General features: G+C 42.2%; 3 protein-coding genes across 3 annotated transcripts; all 3 read right to left on the bottom strand.

The window, feature by feature from the left end:
• Positions 1 to 9,520: 9,520 nt before the first annotated feature.
• On the bottom strand, positions 9,521 to 10,640 carry dynll2a (dynein, light chain, LC8-type 2a). Its single transcript, XM_061073540.1, has 2 exons — positions 10,509 to 10,640; positions 9,521 to 9,658 (listed from the first exon to the last, which is right to left on the bottom strand). The coding sequence occupies exons 1-2, from the start codon at positions 10,638 to 10,640 to the stop codon at positions 9,521 to 9,523; spliced, it is 270 nt and encodes an 89-aa protein (XP_060929523.1).
• Positions 10,641 to 13,595: 2,955 nt separating this feature from the next.
• Positions 13,596 to 16,521, bottom strand: srsf1a (serine and arginine rich splicing factor 1a). Its single transcript, XM_061073607.1, has 4 exons — positions 16,334 to 16,521; positions 15,637 to 15,815; positions 13,984 to 14,156; positions 13,596 to 13,796 (listed from the first exon to the last, which is right to left on the bottom strand). The coding sequence occupies exons 1-4, from the start codon at positions 16,519 to 16,521 to the stop codon at positions 13,596 to 13,598; spliced, it is 741 nt and encodes a 246-aa protein (XP_060929590.1).
• A 2,261-nt stretch (positions 16,522 to 18,782) lies between these two features.
• Positions 18,783 to 20,616, bottom strand: aldoca (aldolase C, fructose-bisphosphate, a). Its single transcript, XM_061073258.1, has 8 exons — positions 20,505 to 20,616; positions 20,143 to 20,354; positions 19,948 to 20,002; positions 19,692 to 19,852; positions 19,520 to 19,603; positions 19,252 to 19,426; positions 18,970 to 19,169; positions 18,783 to 18,875 (listed from the first exon to the last, which is right to left on the bottom strand). Exons 1-8 carry the CDS (start codon positions 20,614 to 20,616, stop codon positions 18,783 to 18,785), a joined length of 1,092 nt encoding a protein of 363 aa, XP_060929241.1.
• Between the last annotated feature and the right edge of the window lie 2,022 nt (positions 20,617 to 22,638).

Here is a 22,638-nt window from a genome sequence, read left to right as displayed (position 1 = left end):
AGATGGCGATATTTTGGCTTCATTTCTAGATCGTTGGAGGAAGTTGAGACGTGTTGTCCGTCTTTATTTACAGTCTATGTTCCCAACATTTACCAAAAAGCACAAAAAACTGATGGGAAGTCATTAATTTCACAGGTATCGGTTTTTATTAATAAACCAAATTATCAGACCTATATGACGTGTTGACCTGATGGTGGCGCTGAAATGAAAAGATTACCCGAGATTCTTGACAGCACGGAAACAAAATTCAGGGGGTCATCAAACTGAAATATACATCGTCTGAGGACCATGAACTTCAGCACATCATGTCCATCCAGTAGATTCTGAGAAACTTCACAAGATGTCGTGAAAACTTTAAACTGCTGTGAGAGGGTCAACGCTTTTTGTCTCATGGAGCATTGAGTTTATTTAAAAAGAAAAGTGTATGCCTGAGTTTTAATCTAAATCAATAAGTAGCTACCTCTGTCACCTCTGAGTTATTTATTGTCCAGGAAACTCTTCAAAAAACGTCCACACTCTCAAACCTGTGAGACATTTGACATGGTGTTGATCAGCACGAGGTTCAGAGTTCAGGCTGATTAAACTGACGGTGTCGTGAAGCCAGTGCCAACAGATCTGCAAACCCATTCTTCCAGAGCGCCACCTCCACCCCCCACCCCCCTGTCCCCCCCGTCCCACTCCAGCACCAGTGGACTCTGGCCCTCTGTCTCCACGGTCCTCTGCTCATCCCTAAAATTAATTCATCCGCACATCTCTGTCCTTCCAACACCACATTAACCCCGACCACAGGAGGCATCCTGTCGGAAACAAATGTCCCTCTCTGGCTTCACGGTGAAACATCAGTTTGACCTTTTCCACCTCGGCCCTCACTCGGCTCCTTTCCCACCCTCTCGCTCTTGCTCCATCCACGTTGCAGCACAGGCCTCAGTGATGTCGAGGAGCGGACAGAACGTGTTGTCATCGGACGTAAAAGATTTAAATCAACTATCAGTGTGACAAAAGCATTTCATCCTCGATCAGATATGAGGATAAATATAAATCTGAGCGCCCCTGCCCCCCCTCCTGCTCTCTGAACATCTCAGCCGTTGCAGTGCAATAGTGAGGAAGACTCATTTCGGAGGGTCACGCCATACTGGCTGCTTGCTGGAGGACAGAGAAACTGTAATTGGGGGCCATTAGCTGTTGCCCAAGACCAGTCATGCAGGGTGGGTTTGTAGATTGAGACATGGTGACTGCACAGTCCCACCGCCTGTATCAGTGTCCCCTACCTGTGTGACTTCCTCACCCGCCCAACCTCCTCCAACCTCCCTCACCAGACCCCCTGCATGACCCCCTCTGTCACAACACCCCCACCCTCAGTCACACACACACAAACACACACACACACACACGCTCTAGCACCACATACCTCTCCATGTCATTTGGCTTTTGTGCTGTCTTCAAACAGACCTTGAAGGGAGTCAGGGACAGCGAGAGCCAACAGCGATCAAACACAAAGTCACTTTTATAACTGCTTTAAAATTCTGTCGGGAGAATCTAAACCCCATCACCGACCTGTGTGACAGGAGGATCAGCTCTGGTTTACCTGTGGTTGAATCTACAGGGAGACAGAGGCCATTTTCTATATATATATATGGTGGATACAGGAAAATTAAATAGAAAATGACCAATATCTGTTCAATGAGCAAAGAGTGTATGATATTTAGTTTTAAAAAACGTATTTTGGGGAAAAGTCGCCAAGATTTAAAAAAAAAAGGGTTAGGGTTAAGGTTGTTACTGATGATTGTAAATGTTTTAATTTCACATTAAAAGTGTCTCTATCCCCATTCATTCAAACAGGGTTCTGGTCATGAAATAACCAACCACTGCCAAGATGGCTGCCGAGAGGTGAAATTGCCTTTAAATTAATTGACTAAACTAATCATGTGCTGCTCAGAAGGTCCTGTTGCCGTGAATTCACTTTCATAAAAGAAGATGGAAAACCTGCCTCCTGTAGTAAGTTATTTAAATCTTTTGTTTAATATTTTTCTAAAGAAAATCATTTCTTTATATAACTGTCCTCAATTTTCTTATTCTTCTCTTTATTCCTCATTCTGTCTGATTTCAAGATGAAGGCGTTTCCTCCGATAAAATAATTCAAACAGACTGTGTCTCCAGAGGCAGAATGTCCCACGTCTCTGACGATTCTTTCAGCCCGAACACAAGTCAGTCTTTTTGCAGGGAGGCCGTGCAGGAGCTGAGCCCCCCCACGGCCACACAGCCAGTCAGTGGAGCTGCACTTTCACGGTCCCTCTCATAAAGAGCTGCCCTGCTTTATGGCCCTGTTGCCCAACATCACATGCCTCCAGTGTCGGGATATGATCCGAGATAAGGCAAGAAAGCACCGAAACAAGTCTCACTCTCCTCCTTCCCTCGCGCTGCTCATTCGGATAAATGACCTGAGCGGAGGAACATTACGAGGTTTGGTTTTGAAACGGTTGACAAACACAGTGATTAGAATCCATACCAAAGTGTATCACATTATATCTCCAATGTGAAATGTTGTGGGTGGTTTGGATGGGACTTCTTGGAAGATATCAAAGAATCACTGAGATGCCCTTATTGGATACAAGTTTTATAAATCAAGTCTTTATGATAAGCTGATTACCTTATCCTTGACAGCAGCGCACAGCAAGGGCCGTAAAGGTGCAGGATTATGAGGTGATGGCCCATAAAGGGTTTGGCTCAGATAAGGAGGTTTGTGGGAGTGAAAAACACAGGTGGTGACTTTAGGCCAATGGAAACTGGTTTTCTCAATGACAATCAGGTCGTCTCGGCTACATATCACTGCACGGCACCGGAATATCAGCTTTCTTAACTTTGGGAGTCAATCGTTGCATTCATTTCAACCAGGAGAAAACTTTTCATGTTTCCATTTTCTTGGGGAAAAAATGAGCAGAGAAGGTCATAAAAATATTGCGGCCCATGAAAGGCAGCCACTTCAACCTTTAACCTGCTCCTCATTGACTCGAGCGGGAAGTTTGTCAAGATGTGGAAGGATGTTAAAACTTGTGCATAAATATCTTCACTGATATGAGAAGGGTATTAAAGAGCAGTGTACGGAGCAGAGATCATTCCCCTCTGATACCTCTCCATTCTCTTGCAGTTTTAGCCGAATGAACTTCATGCGCTTTTTGTTTTGCCAGCAGTCCCGATGAAATTCCTCCCTGCTGAGGTGCACCTCTCTTATCTTAACAATGGCTCTATTAATGAGCCTAATGGCACATGAGTGATACCCACACCCGAGTGAAACTGTGCGGGGTGACTGCCTCTGCAACTTCCCGCATTGCAATGCAGCCCTCGGTGGCTGCAGTCCATTCGGAGGAAACCATTAGAACAAACTGCTCTCAGGTGCAGCAAAGCAGACCGGGCTCCACCATTTATGAACCAAATCACCTCTGGGTGTCCTACGCTGCAAGGACAAAGTTTGTCTTCATGCAAAGTCTCACACCCTTCACCCACACAGCAGCAGCACTGTGTGGGTGTAGTAGACACACGGAAACTGATTCTGTTTTGTTCTGTTTTCTAAAAATTCCGTCTCATATCATTAAGTATTGTTTGTAGTGGGAGAGCTCAATTTTTCCCTTTGGTCTTCAAAAATCCTATTTTCCTGCAAAACTTCCTGTTAATGTAAATGACTAATAAAACGTACGTGACTACAGATCCACAGTAATTTGAGCCGTGCAGTCAACACAGCCTTTGTATTTAGTTTTTATTCATCACAGTCGATAAAGTCTTGTTTGATTCTGTCATAATATTGATCACTTTTTGGATAAGGTCCTAAACAAATCTTTATGTAAAGTTAAAAAACTTCCCTGGTGCATTACTAACTCTACCTTGTGGCTTTTCACACAACGATAAAAGTAAAAAAACTAAACATGTTGGTCAAATGGAAAAAAAATAACCCATAAGTAATACCTGAACATGTATTTAATTATTGAGGAATTGAAAAGTTTTACTCTTAAATTATGTTTTTTATATTTTTAAAACCTGACCCGCTTTAAATAAACTTGACTGTTTTACTGTGTATTGTTAAAAAACAATATTTACCTCAAAAACAGAAGAAGAGAGACAGAAAGAAAAATACAATAGAAATTTGTCTTGAAGACAAAGGTGTCCCTCTTGTGGTTACAACGTGGAAGTGCATAAAGACGATTATTTCTGATAAGACAATTCAAACATGTGTGACCGATTAGCGTCATATGACTACTAAAAATTTAACCTATATTTAATCTTAATAAATGGCTTAACTTTTATATTTATTCTTTGGTTGTGAATAACTACTATCTATCCATCCATTTATTAATCTGTCAATTCATCCATCTATCTATCTATCTATCTATCTATCTATCTATCTATCTATCTATCTATCTATCTATCTATCTATCTATCTATCTATCTATCTATCTATCTATGTATCTATGTATGTATGTATGTATGTATGTATGTATGTATGTATGTATGTATGTATGTATGTATGTATGTATGTATGTATGTATGTATGTATGTATGTATGTATGTATGTATGTATGTATGTATGTATGTATGTATGTATCTATCTATCTATCTATCTATCTATCTATCTATCTATCTATCTATCTATCTATCTATCTATCTATCTATCTATCTATCTATCTATCTATCCACATAAGGCTTTAACCTGCATATTGTCTAAAATCTATCCATCCAGCCATCTAAATCATATATTTTCAACCACTAAACTCACAGCACACAGCTGCAGCATATTTCATTTTTCAAGGATTTTTATGTAGTAATGTCCTTACACACTAAAAATCAGGAGTACTTCAACCTACACACTGTGTGTCCAGCTGCTGCTGTTAAAATGTTAATGTTTCACTTTTTATCCCTTTTTTTTATTGACATCCCTTATGTTTGAGTCTGACTCATTTGCCTGCTTGTTATGTCGCCCACTGCTCACCTCACTTTCTATGAGGCATGAGCACAAACACAAACGTCACCACGGCAATGAGAACAGACGGACATCTTCAGTCAAAACAACAAGTCGGTTTGGTGCAGTTCAACTTATTCATGGTTTTTTTTCAATTTGAAGCCTGAGAAAGGCTGAAAAGAGCTTTTTGAGAGTATGAGGGTTAAAAATATGCTGCAGTGAAAGGATCTGTTTAAAGAACCATTCAGAGGATTTCAATGCTTCATTTTTGCCTCTGGTGGAAATTAAAGATAGAAAGTGAAATAGTAAAAAAGATTTCAAAATACTAAAACCTCCCCTGGGAAATAAAAAAAGATCCATCTACCTGTCTTTTAGTTTTAAGGCCACAGTTCAGGCTAATCGGCTGATTTCTAATCATCAAAATTATCCTTTTTAATTTCTGCCGTACGATCATGTTGCTGAGTGTCTCCATCCAGTCAATGATCTGTCTATGTGTGAATCTGCCCATGAATTACACGTCTGTGTGGGAGGATGGATGACAGCCGCTGGCCATGAAAGAGAAAGCAGGAGGGATGTGGGGGACGCAGACGCTGGCGGGAAAAACAAGAGGGTAAAACATCACTGAAGGTTTGGTGAGAAAGAAAACAAGTCTCTCTCTGACTCGTATCTGTAGAAAACTGTGAATCCACATGTGTACACTTGCTTTTCTCTACAATATTCAGATTGATTGCATTCCTACCAGCTCCAAAAAGTCAGAAGGAAAGAGAATAGATTTTTAATATTTAGTCAAAGAGTCTCAGTTAACTCCACATAGTTTCTTATTTCACCCACAGTGACCTCAGTCTGTCTCTAGAAATTATTCATTAATCTTACACGTCTGCTGTCTCAGATACTCTCCAGCTCGTCTTTCTTCAGATTTCAGCAGAAAGATCAGTCAACACTTCTCATGAGGACTCGATGGTTCATCTCGTATTTTGTTGGGTTTCGTATTCTCCAGCTAATTTTCTGAACTTTCCTTGGAATTTCCCAAAAGTTTGCAGAAAGAACATTTTCAAGAACACCCTATGAAACTTGGTAATCATTATAGTGATGCTACATTTATTAAGCAGCTAAACTATTGAATTATGTATAAGGTAAGTCAACAGTATTTCAAAATGAGATGTCAATATCTAATGGAGTGTATTAAAAAAACAATATAAATTCTTATTGTGACAGAAAATTATATATTGAAAAGGTCCAGTCTGCAGAAATGTTGTAAGAATAACGTTGAGTTTGTGATATTCCATAGAATAGAGGGTGTAGAGTGTTGTATTTGTTGATCATTTTATTGATAATTTAAAATGAATTTGTCACACAAAACTAAGGAACTTCCAATGCAACTAAAAACTACTGGTTATCATGAAATTCAACCAAAAGCATAAACATCAAGCAGATCTAAACCACATAGTTCAAAGTCTTTCTAGGAAGCTATATGTTAATTATCTGTTATTTTCAATATTTATGTATATGTATGTACAACAAGTGGAGATTTAATAAATACAGCAACTAACACTTTCTCCATTTCCCCAAACTTCTTGGAAATATCCTTATAAATCTTATAGTATTTTTTAGGGAAGCTATGTGGAAATTTTCCAGGAAATCCACTGGAAACTGTGGGCCCTGTCAAATTTATCACTAAATGTAATATGTTAAAATTTGCCACGGTTTAATAAACGATTCCCTCTAAAGGAGAAGAATCTCACATTGCTACAGATCTTCCTATAAAATGTCTTTCCGTGGTAAATGTTAGATGAGCAGAACGCAGCCTCGGTGCATCACACGTGCGATGATGAGTCTCGATGAGCAACACAGCCCTGCAGCGACTGATGTCACATTTACGTAGTTTGTGCTCTTCAACTGTGAGTGAAGGTCTCATAACTGTTGCTATGGACCCGTGTTTACACCAGACCACTTACAGGCATTATTTTCCATCTTTATTCAAGAGACAGATTCAAACTGCACTACACTCAGATACTGGCCTGCCCTTGTTCGAACACCAACTGTGCTTCAGTTTGAGTCACTTTACTCAGCCTCTTTTTATCCAAAAGATTCAAGGGAACAATTCACCTAAAAAGGACCCGTCATCTTCACTCAAGCTGCTTTCAGACATCCATTCAAGTCCAAACATTTCCCTGAGCATGCAAATGTTTGCTGCTCTGGATATTTTTCATGAGTCCTTGTAATAATACAGCAGTACATTTTACATGAAATTCACAGTAGGCAAATTAATGTAGATTTTTTTCTAACATGACAGATGCAAACTGGAAGTATCCAGTAGGGAAAAAGAGGAGCCGTACACATGGATATTTCAAATTAGAAAGGCAACGAGATTCAAAAAGCTTTTTGATAAAGGCCAACAACAAACATGTGATGACCACAGAGGCTTTTATATGTCATGTCCTCCTGTTGCTCTGCTCAGACGTCAGCCCTCGCCTGGATGTTCTGGATATTTCTGACCAGGACAATCTCCTTATGCGTTCTTCTAACGTGAAAAAGCAAACTCTGTAAATTTTCGGATTTCTTGTCTCAAAACTGCAAAGTAATAATAAGACAGGTTATCTCGTTTCTGCCATTTCTTAATGTTATATTTTTCACCTTTAGACAGAGCTGTTCTCCGTGCTAAAGGAAGCTAACCAGCTGTTAGTGATGAATTTCTAATATACAGACACAATAATATAAATATTTGCATGAAAGTAAAAAAGCTAATTTTCCAAATTGTTGCAATGCTAAATAAAATCTCTAAATCGTTTAGAATGCATGTTCTACACATCAACTAATCAACCAGCCTTCTCAGCAAAAAGGGGCAATGAAAAAAGAAAAGGCCACAGTGTAACAAGTCAACAATTACTTTTTTTATTTTATCGAGTTTATACGATTTTGGTTCTGTAGCAACCTACTTGATAATTCTAATGAAGTGCAATTGTACTCAAGCCGGTTACAGTTGAGAGCAATGACAGGCACACGTTTTGTGCAAATCGAACAGCATCGGAACGGCTCCTACATATACACAGCAAAAATACATGCCAGAGGAAAACAATACTAAATCTGTTTACATTGACAATAGTAAAGACGTCCCTCTACAACAATCCGGGCTAACACTTGAGAGATACACATTTCACCCAGAGCTGGAAAATGGGAGCAAACAACTGAGTAAACATTCAGTTTCTACACGCGGCAGGAAATGTGTGGCTTCGTCCAACTCCGTGGACTGAATCTCTCCCATCTGGAGCCTAAAGTACACATGTCATCAACATCTAGGCATTGTGCATTGCCATTTCAAACTAATTATACTGACATTAACTAAACAATAACCCCCAAATCAGTGTGCTAGACAAGATCTGCTCGCAGCTGCTTTGAGACGTCCCGACACACGTCGCCCCCCTTTTGTCTGGCAGTACACTGGCAATGCAAAAGTAAAAAGGTTGGGGGGGGGGAAATAATGCAACTTGAAAGAATCACAAGCCACATAAAGACGACACAACCATCTGAAACACGTTGGTAGCCTCGGTAGAGTTGACCGCAGATGTTTCTAAAACTAAATCACCTTCCTTATTCTGCTTCATAGCAAATACTGGGACAAAGACACACATCGGCTCAGTCCAATATCTACACACTCTTCAATAAACAACGCATCGCCGAGATGGGCTTTCGTTGGTGTCTGACGGTTAAAGAAATGATGGTTTTATCCTCCAAAACATGCAGAGACACTGGATTATAAGACTGAAATCTGTGCAGGTGAGTCGGGGGGTTTTGAGAACCCGTCTGTAGCGTTATAACTCGGACATTACAGGCTTAAGCGTGTCTGTGTGTGTGAGCTCTGTTTGCTCTGTGGTTCTTCACAGTGAATATTGACCAAACGTCCCGGGAAATGCTTGCACTGGCTTGCGTTGGTTCCAAAATGTCGAGTGTTGGATGCTTCTATTCTGGAAGTGGCTGCTGCTGCTAAAAAAAAGAATGTAACTTTTGTTTTGAATCCAAATTGAAATCAATAAGTTTTTTTCTCGGTGAAAATCCAGACAACTTAATTCCTTTAAAATTAGTAAAACAGCAGCGATAGTCTGAAGTCGTGCTGTCGAGTTACAACAAAATACGCTCTCGCTGGTTAGAGCCGAAACAATACTGGCCCAGTAACTTTGTTTCATGATCACAGGTTAATGGGTTGTTAAACTGGTTCACACAGTATGATTCACCACCCGAAACCACCAGGTGGAGTCTCGCTAGAGGGTCTGGCAAAGTCCAACCACTACATTCTACAGCTTTCCTTTTATTTTTTACAATCAAGGGGCCACGTTGGAAATTTGTTTAACATCGTCAAAACGAAAAACTACTTCAGTTGCATTCAAATGGCAACTATCGAAAAAGTAAACTTACTGTAACATACATATTAAATAGTGTATAGTCCATGCAATTTGCGCACGGCCGGTTTTGCATCGTTATGGTACGTTGTTATTAGTGTATGGGAGACATCAGCCACCAGTGCATTTCCAATTCAGGTTCATTGAGAACAACTCCTCGACACCCATCAGAAGCTTCTCAGCCAGACTTGAAGAGCAGGATGGCCACTTGGCCCAAGTAGAAGTAAATGAAATGCTTCGTCTCGTGGGTGACGTAGCTGCCGAAGTTCCTCCCGACGATGCAGTGCCAGGTGGGGTTGTACTTCTTGTCAAACTCCTGAAATAGAAAGTCGGTGGAAGAAAATTAAAACCAGATCACAAAAAAAGTGATGTACCAAAAGGTCAAGGATCTATTGGCAAGTCCTCTCTGTGGAGGCCTCCATGCCTTTGACAGTCGTCCAAACTGGACAATTTTCACTGTCTTAACTCAAATTATTAATTAGATTTAAGAAAAGCTGCTAATTAATGATTCTGTTGATTGATTCGTTATTTCAATAGGAATTTGTTTTTTAATCAACCTACTAATGTTTTACAGTTTAACCCATGAAGCTATTTTAAAACTTGCCCGATTGGTATTTTGGTGGCAGGTTATGGTATATTTAGACCAAGTCAACTTAAAATAGTATAGATTTGTCAATAAATGCAAAAAAAATAAACAAGGGAAATAAAATTCACACATACACTTTTTAAAGATTGCCTCTTTAGGCAGGCTTTGCTCATTTACTTTAATTGTGTGATCTGTGCTGTTTTTTAAACTCCAACATAATTTATCATCTCATTTGTCACTATATTGTGCATGTATTTTATCTTTAATTAATAAATACTATATTTCTACTCTTTTGTCAGCGAGGTCACCTGTAAAGCTCCCTGAACATCAGCTTTACAACCTCTACTGAAGACACTACTCAAACAAGAGGGATTTTATTTTTGATGTTTGAAACCAGCCTGGTGCTTTGAAGTAGGGGGGCGGACTCAGTCATAATAAAACCTTAGCTCCGGCCCTGCTCATAATATCCCTGTTTCCACACTGACCAAAAATAGATGCAAGAATAGAAGAAAAAAGAGAGCCTGTGGATGTTGCGGATCATGTGACCGGATCCTCCAGATGTGTGGCTCCCTCCTCTCACCTTTTTGATGTAGGCTGCGATGTCCTTCTCGATGTTGTACTTCTCCATGGCCTGCGTGGCACAGTCCACCGCGTCCTGCTGCATGTCCTCCGACATGTCCGCGTTCTTGATCACAGCTTTCCTGTCAGTCATGGCTGAGGAGGAGGATGAAGAGGAGGAGGAGGAGGAGGATGCCTGACGGAGGAAGGAGGAAGGTGCACATGGTGACGGGGATGGTTGAGGCCAGCAAACATCAGGATTTTTTTTACGCAGAACACGGGGCCATTATGAGCCATTCTGTCATTTACACCATCAGAACTTCATCGAGCCTTATTTGTCTACCCATGCTCCGACCTGGACGATGACCTGAGCGGTGCATGGATTGATTGGCTGTGAAACTTGATACAGGTGGAGTTAAATTACTTGGCTCAAATCACTTCTGCACCAGGAGACAAAAAGTACCAGGAATGAATCCAGATCAGGAACATGATGCACCTCTTGTTCCTCTTCAACACAAACATACATGCATGTGTGTGTGAGATCAAATCAAACGAATACAGACAAACGGTGGAAGCATCGTAAGAGAAGCTGGACATCAGGAATACGTCAGGACATGCAGGAGCAGATCCACTCACCTTCTCTACGAGGAGCCACCTGGAGAAACACTTGTGTGCAGACGATGCGGTTTCTATCTGCAGCCGGATGAGGGATCGCAGGGTTTCAGATGCTGCTGCTGCGGCTTAATTGCTTTTTGCAGGTTGACACAATAAGCATGTAGGAGGAGGTGGGTTTGTCTCGGTGCTCTCTGCTCTTCCCCTGGCTGCCCCACTCCCCCCTCTGCTGCAGGCTGCTCCTCTCCATTGGCTGCGCCGCCGCCTCCCCGCGCGGAGCAAGCGTTTTTCTCCAGCTCCTGTCTGCCGGCATCTTATTTCATCCCACAATGCATCATTCACGGCAACCACACACATTCACACGCACGGACACACACACATAAACACACACGCACACACAAAGATACACACACACACACACACACACACACACACACACAGCACTGACTGTGGGAGAAAAAAGGGAAACGAGTCCTTGGCTTCAGGTCGACATCACTTATTTTACATTAATAATTGTAATTATTTGTATTGCTTGAACTTTAATGTATGTTTAATGTATTACTTGAATTTTAATGTATTACGTTTTAACTGTCCTTTAGTCGTGCCACTCATCCTGTAAAGCACTTTGGTCAACCTTCATTTTAATATGTTATACGTTATATGTTATATGGTATGTCAATTTGTTTTTTTAAATTTTGTAAAGCCTGTCTACTGTGTAGATGCTGCCTGCCATGTCCCAAGAATTTCACTGCTCCAATAAACTATGATTTGATTTGATTTGAAGTGTTTTAAATGTGCTATATAAATTAAATTGACATTGACATTGACATCAATTGGATGCGCGTGCAGGGGTTTGAAGCGTTAAACACTGTTCACCCACTTTGTTTTTCTATCTTTACCTCAAGGATTTCATAGAAATCACGTTTTATTAAGCTGGTAGCAGTTTAAAATCCTTGATTGTGTTTTTTTTAAAAGTGTGATTCAACCATTTCACTGGGATATAGTTTACATGCCACCAACTTAAAGCCTGTGGACGTGTCTTATAGGAACATGAAGTGATGCAGGAGTAATAAAAACAAACCAGTGTTCTTGTTTTGAAGTGTTTTTATTGAAAATGCTGAGAGAAAAAAGAGCAAGATTAAGCAAAACACAAAACATACAAACTCATCCCGAATGAAACCCCCTTCCCAGCCGCCCAAATTTTTAATTAATTCCTTACTGAGGCATCTACGATTCCATCCTTTGATCCAACTTCCTGGTCCTCAGTTTCGTTTTCTTGTCAAATAAAGCGATTATCACTGAAAAACTTTAAAGATAGGCAGGGGGAGGGCCTAATAGAAAAAAAGTTGCTCTGGGACTCCGCGTTATTTAGTTCTCAATTCAACTCTCATTTGACTCCTGGAAAAACTGATCCCGTTCCGAGCATCCATCCTTGCCTATCCCTTCCCTAATCGATCCACTCATCCAGCTCCAAGGATTGGGATCCACTGAGCCACTCCTCCAATCAAAACCTTGAAATACCAGGAAGAAAATCAGAGGCAGACCGTTAGAATAAAATGTCAAGGTTTTTGGGCCTAATTTTAGTTTTTCCATGTTGAGCACTCATGTCAGATCAAGAAAAAGAAAAGAAAAGAAAAGAGAATTGCCACAATAACTATCACTTCCTGAAGTTAAAACAGTTTTGCGACAGAGAAGTGATTCCGATTTTTACACTTGAAAGCAAAAGATGTTACACTTACATCACAACACTTGATCTACGACTGTTTATTCTGTCACAGCCCAGAGTCGCATGTTAAAAACTTCATATATATATATGTATAACAAAGTACACCACATATGGCTTTGTTAAATATGACATGCATGACATGGCAACCAATCGAAACGTTCAATTATTGGAATATAAATCGTACCATTGCCTCGACCTGATTGCTCCTCAATTAGATGTCCTATCCTGACCATACAAATGAAATGTGCTCCACAATGGTTTTATTCCAAATCACTTTAATCCTGCTCTTCAGATGGCTAAAGGAAGACACAAGGGTAGAATACAGTTAAGTATCGGGCGTCCCATCCAGACAGCCCACCCCACATATCCATGAGACGAGTAAAAAAGAAAGAACTCAATTTTCAAATCTTGACAAAAACATTGAGTTCAGTCTACAACTCAACGTTTTTGGAAGTTCAACACAGCACAGTTTCAAATGTTGCAAAAATTGAGAGGACAGAAAGGAGAGAGAGAGAGAGAGCAAGAGAGAGAGAGAGAGAGAGAGAGAGGGAGAGAGAGATCAGGAGGAGGAAGCAGCCGGAGAGGAGGGGGCACATGTACATACCAAGATCATCCACAAGGACATCGGGACATGAAATGGAAAAAATTTGAAATCAATAGCTGACATCTGGAGAAACTCATAAGAAGGTAAAAACAGAGGGAGGAGGGAGGGAGAGAGGGGGGATGGGGGGGTTACACATCAAAAGAGCAAAACACCAGTGGTAGAAAGGTTTAGGAGCGGGAGCGAGAGCGGCTGTGACGAGGCGAGTAGCGGGGCGATCCTCTGCCGCGGCCTCGGGAGTCGCTGCGGCTGCGGCTGGCGCTGCGGCTGCCACGGCTCCTGCTCCGGCTGCCACGGCTGTGGGAGCGGGATCGTCCGTAACTGGGGCTGCGGGGACCGTCTAATTTCACACGAATGTAAGCAGTCTCTCCCTGGCGGACACAAGAGAACTTGACATTGAAAAGACAACATCCCTGCCGATGGCGGTAAGGTGGAAAAATGGAAAAGAGGGCCGGGCCGTGCTTCGGAAACATGAGGCGGCGCCGCAAAGTACTCACCTCGACACGGCAAAGACACATTATCCATGACACTGATCAATAATCAAATCAGTACACATACCTCGTGCGAGCGGAATTTGGTGTTGTCCAGTTTTCGAACGGCATAGGTCATGTCCTCTTTGCGCACAAACTCTACAACCCCGGTTCCGTCTCTGAAAACATCGGCGTAGCACACGTCACCAGCCTCGCGCATGTGGTCCTTCAGGTCCTGCCAGCTGCCGCTCTGTGGGAGTCCTGAGGAGGAACAATGGAAAGTCTGTTAATGGACACTGAACGTGCAGAAACTCAAACACATGACCATAAAACAACATGACTATTCTATTGTACGATTTTGTAACACTGACATTTCAGTTGATTGTGTTGCTGAGGTCTGCTTTATTCACATTATACCAGAAACCTTGTGTGCGCCCGAGAGAACATTATCAACTATCATGATAATCAATGAAGTGTGTAAAGTCATCTTGGAAGAGGTGCTAAAAAAATCATATAGTTTAAAGGGATAGTTCGTCCAAAAATGAAAATTCAGTTGTAGCAGAAAGGAGAAAACCAAAAAGACGGACTGGCCCTTTACTCCTCAACAGGAAGAGGAGGGGCGAGGGAGATGATAAATTGGATACACCTGTGAGCCACAAAGGAGAGGGAAACTCAAACAAAGGCAGCATGGAGGTGCAGCTTGTGAAGTTATAGAAACTACAGGAAGAAGATCGCAAAAAGATAAACTAGTTTCTGGAAAGTTGATCCAGGAACCGGCCAGATTTATTTCCTAATCGTCCTGGACCATGAGGCAGAGAAGCTGATCCCTGGAGCACTGAAGTGGATTCTAAAAACAAACAAGATTGGAACATGATCCTCATCTACTCATCAATATGCCGAGGGACGGGTGAGTGAAGTGTTTGAGTCCACAAAACACTTTTGGAGTTTCAGGGGTAAACAGTGTTGCAGCCAAATCCAATACAACAGAAGTAAATGGTGAGCACTTCTTCAAACTTATAAACAATGTTTTAATGTCTGTTGTGATCCACGTGAGGACGCAACTCCAGGGAGGATATCAGTGGACATTCAGCTTAAAAACATGGTGTAAATGAGCTTGTTCCAAGTCGGATTTGAATGTCGGGGCTTGCAGACACTTGGATGACACCGCCAAAGCAGAATGGAGGAATCTTTTATGTAAAATAAATCTTTTATCTATTTTACGTTTTATTCATTTGAAGAACTGGTTATTGGATTTGGCTGCAACACTGTTTTACCCCTGAAACTCCAAAAGTGTTTTGTGGACTCAAACACTTCCACCACCCCTCCATCGGCATAGCAGTGAGTAGATAACGAGTGATTTTTTTTATTTATGGGTGAACAATCCCTTTAAGCTTCTCAAATGTCCATTCCAAATCTATGACAGTAAAGGTAATAGTTAGTGTCAGTGGTGAGTTACAGTTGTCAGACTGACAGTTTTAAAACCAGCAACTGCAGCTTCAATTAAGGACAGCTGTCATTTGGAGCCTGACTATTGTGCACATTTATTGTAAAAATATATACAAATATTGTGTTTTTCTGTTTATATGGGGCGGGAGTGTTGACATGACCTATGACCTAAGTTACAGAGCTAATTGCTGCATGCAAGAGAGGACACCTCCTCATGAGAGTGAAACATTCCATCAGTCCAAGGGGAGAACTCTCTATATCCACACCCTCCATGCATGAGGTCCAGCTCACCCACCTGACACGATGACCCTGTACTCGGAGCGTCTGGACGGGGGTCCGTACCGGCCCCTCGGAGCCCCTCCGATCCCTCCGAACCCGCCTCGGGACCCCCGGCCGCTCCGGGGGAACTCCACCCGCAGTCTGTAGCCGTCGTAGTCGTAACCATCGCGTCCGTAGACCGCGTCATCTGCGTCCCTGGTCGTAAAACAGTACATGTTGTACATTAACACGCCTGGGGGGGGCAGCACCGACAGGGGGAGACAACGCTGGCTCGGATGGAGTCAGTCATGTTGGAGACTAGCTTCATCTGGCGTCCTAATCCCCGGTGCAGACGTGCATGTCAATTAGCTAATTGTGCTCCATTGAACTAAAAAGAGAAAAACAGCATATAAATGAATAAATAAATAGATAAATAGATAAATAAATAGATAAATAGAGAGAGAGAGAGAACACTGGCGCCGGCTAAATGTTGCACAATTGAAGCGGAACGTGCAAGCGCAGAGGAGACTTAATTGCAACAAAGCCAGTGGGGGGGTGTTCGGTGTTTTACCTGGAAGATGCTACGAAAACAAGCACAGGAGACATATTCAATATTATAATGTCATATATCTATTGGTATAGAACCTAGAGAGGAGAAAACACATACACTGCTATGGTTGCAAGGTGCAAGGGGGGGTCCCGATCCCTATAATGTGTTAACAGCTCACACTCACCTCGGGTCCTCGAACTCGATGAAGGCGAACGGCGGGCCCCCCCTCCGGTTCTTCAGGTCGATGTCCCGGATGGTGCCGTACTTGTAGAACACGTCCTCCACGTCCTTGGTGCGGATGTCGGGGGGCAGGTTCCCCACGTAGATCCGACAGTCGTTGTTCCCGGCCGGGCCTCGCACGACCCCCGCCATCGCTGCTGCGTCCGGTTCTGGCTGCTGCGGTACTTACGGGGGAGGGGGGGCTGCAGGACCGGGGGAGGAGGCTGCAGGACCCGGGGAGGAGAGCGGGTGTCGGACGGTCTGCAGGACCGGGGGACGAGGCTGCAGGACCGGGGGAGGAGAGCCGGTGTCACACGGTCTGCAGTCGGTTCTCGGTTGATGACACGTTCCGCTCCTGCTCGCGGGAAACAGCGCCGCGTCACCGAGCCACTCAGCAGCACCGGAAACACGGTGGACACCCCACCGAGCGCACATCCGCCGTACGAACTAGTCCGTTAATTGGCCGGGCGCAGTGACGAGAATCAATTAAGTTTCTGTTGATTTCATGAGAGATCGAAATATGTGTCTTCAAATATTTAATATGGGACATTTATTCAGAACTGAAAGCACATTGGTCTAAATTTACCTTTTTGGTCCTCATTATCCATCTATTCTACAACACTACAATACACGTTTCTTTGTTAATGAGATGAAATGAGATAAGGTAAGTTAGGTTAAGGTCAGGCAAGGTAAAGTAAAGTAAGGGAAAATAAGATCAGATAAGAAAAGCTAGGGTAAGTTTAAGGTAATGTAAGATATGATAAGATAAGCTAGGTAAGTTGGTTAAGGTCAGGCAAGTTGAGGTAAATAAGATAAGATGAGCAGCAAAGGGATAGTGAAATACACTCGCATTAAAATCAATAAATAAGCAAATGTACAATAGAAACACATGCACTCTTTCCTGTATTGTTTTGAATTGAATGTATGCATGAAATATAAATTTCCATATTGCTGGATGTATCTATTCTGTTTCCTGGTTAGTATATTTTCTTTGGAATAAGTCAGTTATCAGGTTATAACATGAACTGTTTCACAATGTAAGATGATAAACTGTATCGTCATGACAACACAAGTTCTGATATAACGTGATTTATTGGTATGACATAACATGGATATATATTTTGTTTTAACAATAATTATTTTACATTATAATGTGATACCAATCCCTTTCTTTTTATCGCTTTTTATATAATTTCATGATCCAGGACATGTGTAATCAAATAGTAATCGTGTGTGGGCTACATATTCAAAAATATACGTATGAATATATTTAAGATTTTATAATGTCTGTAAAAAGTAAATATTGTATTGCCCGTCTCAATTTTTGCATCACAATGGGAAGTTGTGCCCAGTTGTTTGAAGGATTTAACTTTTCCCACGTGTCTTTGATGAACGTGATACTTTGAAAAACAAAAGCTAGACCTCATTTGAAAACATTCTTCTGTTGCATTTACTCAGTTGTGGAACAAGTACCCAGATTTTAAGTAGTGGCAATACCACAATAAAGAAATACTCCTGTATTAGTACAAAAAGTGAACAATAATTATACAATTTGTCAATTTATAATCACTGATGGATTATTGTACATATAACTTTATTGTTTTCACTGGCAAATGTGGGGCTAATTTGAACATGTTATATTGCTGGGTAACTCAATCTGTAAAACACATAATACATTCAATTTGTTTATTAACCTCAGTATGGATGATCAAAATCTGCACATTGCCTAAAGCACAAAACACAATATCCACATCAGACTTTGCCTGAACATTGATTTATTGTTTGAATACATTAATTTCAACTATTTCATTTAGACTTTAGGTCACACAGAATATTCTTTAGAATGATAACACACAATAATCAGAGTTGTATTTTATTGTTCTGCTGAGTTTAGCCTTCCAGATGAAAATGAGCCTGAAGCTAATTCTGGTGCAGCATTTCTAAGAGTGCATGGTCACGGCTGAATGAAAAGTAAAAAGAATCAAGAAAAAAATCCACATACACTCAGAAGCTTTTCACAGCTTGAATAAACTTCTAAGTAACTTAGGGGGGTTTCTACATCAGAAATTCATCTGTTATTTAATTTTGATGTGATACAAACTAATATTATTGTTCTGCAGGCTCATTTATATTTATAAACAGAACATGGCCAGTAAGCAATAGTGATACTAAGTATTTAATGCAGGATTATAAAGCTTTAGTTATGGCACAAGACAAATATCTTTCATCATTTACTTGAAATATCCAAGGCCATGTTCTGATTGTCCTCTTTTGTCAAGGCAAGACAATCAGCTGTCACTTGTTTTCATGTAACATCATGATGATAAATATTGTATCTAGAAGCTACATTAAAACAATTTTATTACGACAATGGAAGAACACACTGCTAATGTAAAAGCGGCTTCTCTTATCGTTCAGTATGCATAACAGGATCCATAAATAAGCTGGTGATCTTCACCACAGTTCTCTCCACCGGTGTACTTCCCCTGACATGCCAGGCTGTTCACCTGTGGACAGAGAAGACGTTAAAAAGCAATCGAACTCAGATCAGGAGACACAGGATCCCATCCCATCGGATTAATACAAGTGAACAGAAGTTACCTCTGCTCTCTTGATGAACTGCTCAGTGGCGGCCTTCTCGTTCTCCTTGTGGCCTCTCCAGGCTCGGAGGGCAGACGCCTGCAGGGCTCGGCCAAAGGAGAAGGTCAGGATCCAGGGTTTGGCCAGGGGGCAGTTGTTGATGGCGTTGAGGTGGACAGACGCCTCCTCCTCCGTCTGACCGCCCGAGAGAAAAGCCACTCCTGCAGCGAGAAGGAAAATATAGACTCACTCTCCTCTGTTTCAGCAGATTTGATTTATTTCTGTGTGAAGTCCACAGCTCACCTGTGACCGCCGGGGGAACGGTGCGGCGCAGGGCGGTCAGTGTCGCCATAGCAACCTCCTCCGGGCTGTACTTGGTGGAACAGCTGTGTCCAGGCGTCACCATGTTGGGTTTGAGGAGGGTGCCCTCCAGGTACACGTGGTGGTCCGACATGGCTTTGTACACGGCAGCCAGGACCTGAGATCCACAGAGGATTACTCTCTCCCTTTTCCGTCTCAGTTCTTTAAGTAAATATCCGATTCACCCATACACAAGAAGAAGAAAACCCACCTTCTCAGTGACGAACTGGGAGCGCTTCAGGTCATGATCTCCGTCAGGCAGGATCTCCGGCTCGATGACGGGCACAATACCATGCTGACGGAGAAAAGAAACATCATCAGAATAATGGCGTAACCACAACACCACAAAGATACATAGACAAGCTATACTAGAGGATCCTGACCTGCTGGCAGATGCTAGAGTAGCGTGCAAGAACGTTTGCATTTTCGGTGATGGCCAGTTTGGATGGATTGGTGTCACTGATCTTCAGCACGCAGCGCCACTTTGCAAAGATGGCGCCGTCCTTCTTATACTGGGCACAGCGCTCCGACAAACCATCCAGTCCTAGGAGAGAGGTCGGTGCAAACATGTCATGAACTGTCTTGAAACGGGAATTGGCATGGGGGGAAATGATTCAATCAAAAGTGTTATTGTCTGACCCTGTGCGGTGGTTTCTCCAGAAGTTCCTGCCAGGGGGACGACGCCCTTGTCAACCTGAGAAATACAGTTTTAAGTTCTTATATACAGAAAAATCAAATAATTAAGAATTCATTACTGTGATGTCTTTTTAAGCAAAAATCACCTGTTTGGGACAACACACCAAATTTATATAATTTCCAACTGAATTGTCTCACCTTGACACCGACCAGGATCCCCCTGTCCCGGATCGTCTTGACGAAGGGGACCCCGTTGTCAAAGTGCTGGTACAGCGTCTCGTGGAAGAAGATGATTCCGCCGATGCAGCTGCTGATGCGATCGTCCGCACTGAAGAGAATCTGCCGGTACTGTCGGCGGTTCTGCTCCGTGTTCTCCACTCCCACCTGGGCCAGCCGCTTGGCCATGCTGCCTGTAGGCCACACATTGGGCACATGACAAGTTAACACGGATGCTCTGGATGTTTTTAATAAGTGACAGACCTGACATGTGATTGGGTCAGAGCAGAATGAATGGTGTTTTCCACAGAGTGAAGAAAAGGAAGAAAGTGAGTTCAACAGACCTACAGACTCGTCTGCAGCCAGGATGCCCTTCCCTGGAGAAACTATGCGTAGAGCAGTCTCATGCAGCTCCCTCTTCTGCGCCTCGGAGAGCGTGGGGAACTGGTGCGTCATCTTGAGTGTCTGACTCTCCTAAAGCCTCTAGTGGAACATGTGACCTTATGATTATATTATGTACACCTTTACACCCCGAAAAGAACAGATGGTATCCCTGTAAGTTTGTTAGGATACAAGAAACCTGCAGAATCTATCTCTTTAATGAAGGAAATTGGTCCTTTTCAGTTGAGTTATGCCGAGTGAACATAGATGCAGGACTGAAAACATGGAAATCCACGCGGCAGATTTGGTGAACCATAAAACTTTAAGTGCAACATTATTTGATGATGGAAAGACAATAGATCTTCAATTAAACCAATCGATCTCCACAAAGTACCACCAAAATCTTGGTCTTCTCCTGTATGCCTCTTGTTCTCCCCATTGCTCTGTTCACATCGACTAAGAGCTGCAGGTTAACAGTCGAGAGTCAGATGCAGCAGCAGGTTAAAGGTCAGATACAGGTGCATACGGATGTAGCCAGTGAAGTCAGTGAGATAATCCTACATGTAGAAGACACAGCTGAGGAATGAGCCCAAGCAGTGAAGGATCTTACCTGACAGAGAAATCAAATGTGTCCCATCCACTGAGGTGAAGAACACTGATGGAGTCTCTCTTGTCAGCTCTGGTTTGTATCCAGCTCAGCGGTGTCACACCTCACAAGCTGACGCCCCTGGGCGGAGCTTGTACACCCACCTTTGACCCAAATGAGAAAAAATCTTGATGATTCATTGTTCTATTTATTAAATGTTGAGATTTTATTTTGTTGTGCAGCTGCTTCTCTTTCAGCTGGATTCAACAATTTAACAATTTCTTCCATCACTTTGCGATGACTAACTCAATCTGGGTTGTAAATAAAACTACAGGATGGTTATTTTGCAGCTTAAACCTTTTGACATAAGCTGTCAGGTCAAATTTATTATCTCATCTGAGGGAAGCTGAGTTGCAGACAGAGGTTAAACTAGATCGAGCCCTTATTAGGCATTAAAAACAAATAAGACAGATAGCAGGTCCAATGCAATACAACACAGGATCACTACATATGGAGACGAAGACAAGAGTGTAAGAAAAAGAGAGCTGGTGACATTTTTTTCCCAAATTCATCATAATAATCACTGTGCAGACAGGAGTCTTTTACTCCTGAGGGTAGGAACTCTGAAGCCTCAACCTGAAGGTACAAGCACAAACTCAAATATGAAAATAACTTATTAACACATTTACTCCTACATTTTTTCGGACTGAAAAAAAATAAATGTTTTCTGTCGGAACCCTCTACCCCCTTTTCTCAACCTCATTTTGGCGTTTCACCATATCCTGTGGCGTTCTATTTTAGTTTTAATTAGCTGCCCCGAGGACGGTTTGGAGTCTCCAGATAATTTGGTCTTAACCCTCAAATTCACAGGGGCGTTTGAGTCTCGGAGCAATTCGTGCACTCTGCGGCTTCTTCTTGAGCTTTAAACTGAAAAGAATAAACGTGTCAGAAATACAAATAATTTCCAGGTTCCAGTCGATGTGAGTGAAGGTGGCAATGTGTCCTGAATTAATGAAAACGAGCTCAGAAAAAAACATTTTCGCTGTTTGTATAATGGACTTGTTGACTCTGGCTGAAAGCTACAAACACAAAGACTCTGTTGAATACACCTGCGTAGCTGAAGCAGTTGAATGTGCATCTTTGCGGTGCACGTTCAGCAAGAGGCCTGTTTTCTGTTGAGTGGTCCGTTATGTAACGTTGGACTCAGTGGGACGGCTCGGGGTATTTCAGGGGACTCCTCTCTTCACCATTGTGGGTCAGTGGGCCTGTGAAGCTAGATGTGGGTCACTGGACTGCCTGCCATGATGCAGCCAGCACACAGACATGGAGGACCTGCCTAAGACAAGGGCCTGAGAGGGAATCAGTGTCAGGAAGTAGCCCGAGGAGCTGGTGCTCTCCCATTCAGTGGATACAGTTTTAAATAGACACATGACTTCACTGCAATTACGCTTGGCTGCCTCCGCAGGGAGCCGCACTTTATTTTCTCTGTTACCCAATTAAAAAAATATTTA

The sequence above is a fragment of the Limanda limanda genome, chromosome 6, assembly GCF_963576545.1.
Source record: "Limanda limanda chromosome 6, fLimLim1.1, whole genome shotgun sequence".
NCBI classification, from domain to species: domain Eukaryota; kingdom Metazoa; phylum Chordata; class Actinopteri; order Pleuronectiformes; family Pleuronectidae; genus Limanda; species Limanda limanda.
Note: the sequence above shows the minus strand (reverse complement) of the source record. Positions and strands in the feature narration are given on the sequence as shown.

Bases quoted from the DNA above. Each gene is read 5' to 3' on its own strand.
- dynll2a (XM_061073540.1), bottom strand. From the start codon at position 10,640: ATGACTGACAGGAAAGCTGTGATCAAGAACGCGGACATGTCGGAGGAC. The intron at 9,659-10,508 runs GTGAGAGGAGGG...TTTCTATTTCAG, and splicing joins TCGCAGCCTACATCAAAAAG to GAGTTTGACAAGAAGTACAA.
- aldoca (XM_061073258.1), bottom strand. From the start codon at position 20,616: ATGACGCACCAGTTCCCCACGCTCTCCGAGGCGCAGAAGAGGGAGCTG. The intron at 20,355-20,504 runs GTCTGTTGAACT...TGTGGCCTACAG, and splicing joins GGCTGCAGACGAGTCTGTAG to GCAGCATGGCCAAGCGGCTG. The intron at 19,170-19,251 runs GTGAGCTGTGGA...TTCTCGCTGCAG, and splicing joins CGTTCCCCCGGCGGTCACAG to GAGTGGCTTTTCTCTCGGGC.
- srsf1a (XM_061073607.1), bottom strand. From the start codon at position 16,521: ATGGCGGGGGTCGTGCGAGGCCCGGCCGGGAACAACGACTGTCGGATC. The intron at 15,816-16,333 runs GTGAGTGTGAGC...TTTTACGACCAG, and splicing joins ATCGAGTTCGAGGACCCGAG to GGACGCAGATGACGCGGTCT. The intron at 13,797-13,983 runs GTATGTGTACTG...TGTGTCCGCCAG, and splicing joins CCAAATTCCGCTCGCACGAG to GGAGAGACTGCTTACATTCG.